General features: G+C 38.0%; 1 protein-coding gene across 1 annotated transcript in view; it reads right to left on the minus strand.

Moving 5' to 3' along the window:
- The window catches only part of LOC103193915 (pregnancy zone protein-like), an 80,228-nt gene that overhangs the window by 20,305 nt on the left and 53,741 nt on the right, over positions 1-6,182 (minus strand). The window contains exon 18 of the mRNA XM_007937218.1: positions 233-386. Coding sequence (XP_007935409.1) covers positions 233-386 — 154 coding nt within the window. The remainder of the gene's footprint in view (positions 1-232; positions 387-6,182) is intronic.

The following is a 6,182-nucleotide window of genomic DNA, read 5'->3' on the forward strand; positions in this document are numbered from 1 at the left end:
TTTTTTTTTTTTTTTTGATGCTACATAGCTTTCTGTTATTTTAGGTGTCTCAAGAGCCAAAGTCCACCACATTTACGTTATTTATCTATGAAATAGATGAACTGTGAGCCTAAATATTTACTAGAGAAAAGTAGAGCAGAACTGAAAGGAACTGGAACCATTGATAACACCAGCAAATAGGGAAGATTCAAATCCCCTTTAAAACAAAATTCAAAGCAACAACACAACTTACTCAAGTACTACCAAGTCCCAGATCCAGGTCTCAGGGAAATACGTTCGGACTGTCTCTTTTGCTTGAACAACACTCTGCAAATTTTCTCCCATTGTTACTGAATAAGCGAGGTCTTCAGCAATAGGGAATGCAGGTGCTCCAGGAGCTGCCCCAACTATCAAGAAGAAACAAGACACAGTCTTCAGTGTGAGCCAAATTTTTATCATTAATTTCTAATAACTGCTTATTTATCAAGTAGGGTAAGATAATTTGGTCAGAGAATGTTTATTACTGGAACAATTTAATCCATCAACTTGTTATTTTGCTCTCATATCTATTTGCCCTATAGAAAGGCTAACCCCACTGCTTTTTCAAAGAGTCTACATGTAATTGAATTTTCTCTGAGAATAAAATCAAAAGTATCTCTCCCTAAACTGAAATAAAAAAGGGTCACTCAACTGGTGAAGGAAAAGATGAAGAATAATGTTGTTGTTATGTGCCGTTGAGTTGGCCCTCATAGCGACCCCTCCTTAGGTTTCCAAGGCGGTATCACTATAGAAGTAGATTGCCCAACCTTCCTTCCAAGGAGTGGCTAGTGGGTTTGAACTGCCAGTCTTCTCAATTGCAGTCAAGTGCCTTAGGCACTATGCTACCAGAGCTCCTATAAAGAATAATAGAGTACACCAAATATTGCTTTTATAACATGGTGATCACATGTCCTCCATTTACAGTGAGAATCAAACAAGAATAATAGATGTCAGCTGAAGTAGGAGGAATTTAAGAATGATTTTTTTTTTTTTTTTTAAACCAGTGAATGAGATATTGAGACAAAACAATAACCAGTAGGAGACAGTAAAATATGTGTTACAGACAATGAGAACTCTGGAAAGAAAAGAGAATGAATTTTCATTTGGCCAAAAAAAAAAAAAAAAGACTTTTACTGAACAAAACAAAACAAATTCCATTGCTCTTGAGTTGATTCCAGCTCATGGCAACTCCATGTGTTACAGAATACAACTACTCCATAAGGGTTTCTTGGCTGTAACCTTTACAGAAGCAGATTGGTAGGCCTTTCTTCCATGCTTAATGTGTTTAAACCACCAACCTTTATGTTAGAAGTCGAATGCAAACTGTTTGCATCAGCAAGGGACCTAATTTTACCAAAGTGGAATTCAGGATGATCATTAAAAGATAGAAAACAGAGGAGGATGAGGTGGACATTCCTGGGAAAGGTATATGCAAGTTCAGACAAACAGGTTGGAAAGGATGCTTCTAAGGGATTATGAAAAGCTTACCTCTCTGGAGTAGAGTGTTTATATTGGGTGTATGTTTAGCATAGTAGAGTAAGTACAGGGTAATTATTTTAAAAACACCATGAAGATTAGGGTGAATACATTATATCTGTTAAAGCAGGGGTTAGATTGATTAAAAAAAAAGAATGATACTCCTGAGATCAGAAGATTTAGTTCCCAAATTTGTGCCTCAGATATAAAATAGAGTTAGATATGCCTTTTTTTAAAAACTTAAGTACAATAAGTCTTTGAATTCTTGAGGCAATGACTGTACATGAGAAATAAGTGACATGAAATTAATCAATGTTTATATGTATTTAATTATGCTGCAAATATATCCATGAGTATAGCAGAGTATACAGGAGGCAAAGTTATGGACACTTTTTAGCCATAACCAAAAACCTTTAGGGAATGAGTTGTTGAATCTGGGGGCTCAGGACCATAGTCTCAAGGGACAGCAAAGTCAATTGGCACAACATAATCCACAAAGAAAATGTTCTACATTCTGCTTTGGTGAATAAATACTGGAGTCTTAAAAGCTTGTAAGCAGCCATTGAAGGTGCAACTATTGGTCTTTCCATATCTGGAGCAAAGAAGAGGGAAGAAAATCAAATACACATGGAAATAATTAGTCCAAAGGACTAATGGTGCACATGAACCCCAGCCTCCACAACCCTGAGACCAGAACTAGATGGTGCCCAACTGCTACTATCAACCATTCTGAATGGGATCATATTGGAAGATGAGAGACACTAGATAGAGTTTTGGAACAAGACTCAAAATCATAAAAAAAGACCAGGCTTATTAGTCAATGAGAGAATGGTGGAATTCCTGAGACTATGGCCCATAATTACCCTTTGGACCTTTAGCTGAACTAGCCCCTATGGCTCAAGGAAGTGGGATGAGTGATGTTACATTGAAGGGATTGCAACCAATGACATGAAACAAAATGTATATGAATTGTTTAATGTTGCAAAAAGAATGTGAGGGTGACATCTTCTGACTGCCTCCAACCTCAAGAGGGTAAGACAGAATCATCATCAATACAGCCCAATGCTTATTCCTATGAGGCCAGACATCATGCTGCTACCTTCCAACATCTTTACCAACTCTGACACCAGCTGTCCCTCCCACAGTACTCACTAATTCTCTGCTGGGTTCAATAATTTGTTGCAATGGCCACATAGGACTCACAGAAAATATTCACGATTATGAGGTTTATTAGGGAAGTAACAGACTGCAATTCAGGATCAGGAACATGCTCAGGATACCATTCTTTGATCAAGACAGTCTCCTCTCTGCTATGCCCTCAGGCACACCTCTCTGGCCCTTGACCTCAGTCTGGCCTCTGCCCTGCTTGGGCAAATGTTAGAAAGCTTTTTTAGCTCTGCCAATAGGTATACCTAAGATGGGGCAATCTACTTCCATAGTGATACTGCCTCGGAAACCCAAGGAGGGATTACTATGAGTTGGGTCCAACTTGACAGCAAACAACAACAACAACAACAACACCCCCCTCCATCAGCAAGCCTCCTGCCCACGGGCACTCAGCTTTCTCACTCTGTGGGCCAGGTAAGCCCACTGCTCTGTCTCATGCCTCTTGGTTCCACTGCCACCATCTCTCTGCTGGGTGGCTCTCTCTACCAAGCTTCTCTGCCAAGCAGGTCCAGAACAGAGATCTCAGGTCTAAGGACACGTTCCATTTCACCTCCAGTTCTTTTCTGTGAGATTCCCCTTCTGCCTCTAGGAAGGCTCATTTTAAGCCTACGGAGTGACTAAAGTAACTAATCTCAACATCAGAGTTCTACACAGCTTATTTGCATGGTCCCACCCAATAATCTGGTGGGATTTACAAACACTATGGCTACAAAAACCATACCAAGTAATTCACTGCACCACAAATGGAAAACTGATTTCCTCTGTAACTTCACCCAAATCACAACAAAAAGGATTTCTTCCTTTTTTTTTTAAATCAATGTTTAAGCAATTAATTTTTCACAGTATGTGGGATGAATTGAAATGGAGAATCAAGAAAGTAAATTGGGAGGTTTTTCAGTAATTTGGTTATGAAATAATAAAGGACAAGATTAAGGTCATGTAGAGAGACTCCCGGTAAAATGGTTGAATAGACAGACAAGCTACACAGACCCTCTTCAACAAAGAAAAGAGCAACCAATTGACAGAGATACAGAAGATAAACCTGGAGCCATGAGTTTTGAAAGGATGTATACAGAAGTGAATTAGGCACCAGCTAGTGGAAAAACCTGAATGAAAACAGTGAGTACAGAGATGGACGGAGCTGCAGACTGTCAGCTACTTTGATGGAACCAACAGCCTGAATATTTCCAAGTGGTGTTGGGACCTAAGAATTAACCTGAAGATCATCCCTGGTCACCAAGGGCTGCAGGGATGACTGTACTGGTGGCCTATGACTAGGAAGGGAAACAGTAAGGAGGGAGACAACATGAACTGTGGAGTTTTGGCTCTCCAGAGGGTGCATCCATTTTGATTGTTTATAAACGGCAGCCATTTTGGATATTTAAAGTGACTGAGAGTGCAGCCATTTTCATTGTTTACAAATGGCAGCCATTGTGGATATTTAAAGTGACAGCATTCTCATTTGATTCCAGGGACCTAAGAATACGCTCCATTTCCAAGGATGGCAGGGACATACAGGAGGCTGACAATAGAAAAGGAGCAGGTGGTGAGTGTATAAGTGCTGCCAACTAGTGAAATAGAGGAGCACGGTACCCTGCTTACATAGATAACATCCAAAGAAAACATAAATTGTGGGCAAGTCACTCCAACATACAATTGCCAATTAAATAAAAACACAATCAGATCTTAAAAAGGAAAAAACAGAGCATCACAGTCCACACAAAGAAGCAAGATAAACCAGGAGAAACAAGGGACCAGGATACAGACCCAGAACACATCCCTGAGGAAGAAGCAGCATTGGAACTCCCTGATAAGGAATTCAAAAGAATTATATTTAGGTACCTTCAGTGGATTGAGAAACAGATCAAGGAAAACACAAAATTGAGTAAAAGATAGACAAAACCCTAGAAAAAATTTGAAAGACAATACAAAAACAAAATGTCAAAATAAATAAAAAATTAGAAATGATATAAAATCTACACACAGAAATCCAGAAGTTAATACTAAATTTTCAGAAATAGATAACACATTGAAAGGGCAAAGGAGTATAATTGAATCAATGGAAGACAGAATTAGTGACACTGAAGAGAAATACCTCAATACTTCTTTGGAAAGAGGTCAATCAGAAAAAAGATCAAACAAAATGAAGCCTAAAGTTCATGAGGGATACCATCAAAAGGAATAATCTACACATAATCAGAATTCCAGAACAGGAAGAGACAAATAAAACCACAGAGAAAATTGTCAAAGATTTGTTGGAAGAGAATTTCCCTGGTAGGATGAAAGATGAGAATATATCCATTCAAGAAGTCCAACAAACCCCAAACAGGATAGACCCCAAAAGAAAATCACCAAGACATATCATCATCAAACTCACCAAAACCAAAGACAAAGAATCCTGAAAGCAGCACAGGAAAAAGGAAAAGTTACCTATAAGGAGCAACCAATAAGACTAAGTTTGGATTTCTTGGCAGAAACCATGCAGGCAAGAAGATAAGGGGATAGTATATATAAAACACTGAAAGAAAAAAAAAATTTCAACCAAGAATTATATACCCAAGAAAATTGTCCTTGAAATATGATAGTGAAATTAGGACATTTTCAGATAAGCAGAAATTAAGGGAATTTATTAAAACCAGACCAACCTTACAAGAGATGCTAAAGGAAGTCCTTTGGAGAGAGAACCAGTACCAGCAAATAACAACTGACCATTAACACAAATGATGATATAACCCAGAAAACAACCCAATTATGGAAGTACCCAAAGTACATAAACCTACGAGATTGTAAACAAGGAATCAGAGACATCAATTGACAAATGAGGACAACTACAAACCAAAAAGAGGGAAAAAACTGTGACTTACAGAAAGAACTTCTAGATGTTAGGGAAGTCAAGACAACTGCAAGATAGGGTAACCTTAAAGAAAAATGTTAAACCTTCACATCAAAATGAAAAAGAGGACCAGCACAAATATTTAGCAAATGCTAAAACAATAGCAACGTAGGAAGTGATAACACGATTCTTAAACAAAACAAGCTCAGCATAGAAAATTATATGGAACAAAGAAATCAGGAACACCACGAAAAAGCACATAACAAAATGACAACAACAAATCCATACTTGTCAATAATTACACTGAATGTCAATGAATTAAATGCAGCACTCAAGAGATGGAGAGTTGCATACTGGATAAGAAAACATAACCCATCAATATGCTGTCTACAAAGAGACACACCTTACAGACAAAGACAAAAATAGACTAAAAATTAAAGGTTGGAAAAAGATATATCAAACAAATGGCAAAGAAAAATGGCAAGCATGGCAATATTAATTTCTGATAAAATTGACTTTAAGACAAAAACCACCATAAGAAACAAGGAAGGACATTATATAATGATTAAAGGAGCGAATGAACAAGAGGACATAACAATAATAAATATCTATGCACCAGATGAGGAGCTCTGGTGGCATAGTGCCCAAGGCATTTGACTGCTAACCAGAAGGCTGGTGGTTCAAACCT

Source organism: Orycteropus afer, unplaced genomic scaffold (genome assembly GCF_000298275.1).
Source record: "Orycteropus afer afer isolate SDZICR_OR568_19922 unplaced genomic scaffold, OryAfe1.0 scaffold00040, whole genome shotgun sequence".
NCBI classification, from domain to species: Eukaryota; Metazoa; Chordata; class Mammalia; order Tubulidentata; family Orycteropodidae; genus Orycteropus; species Orycteropus afer.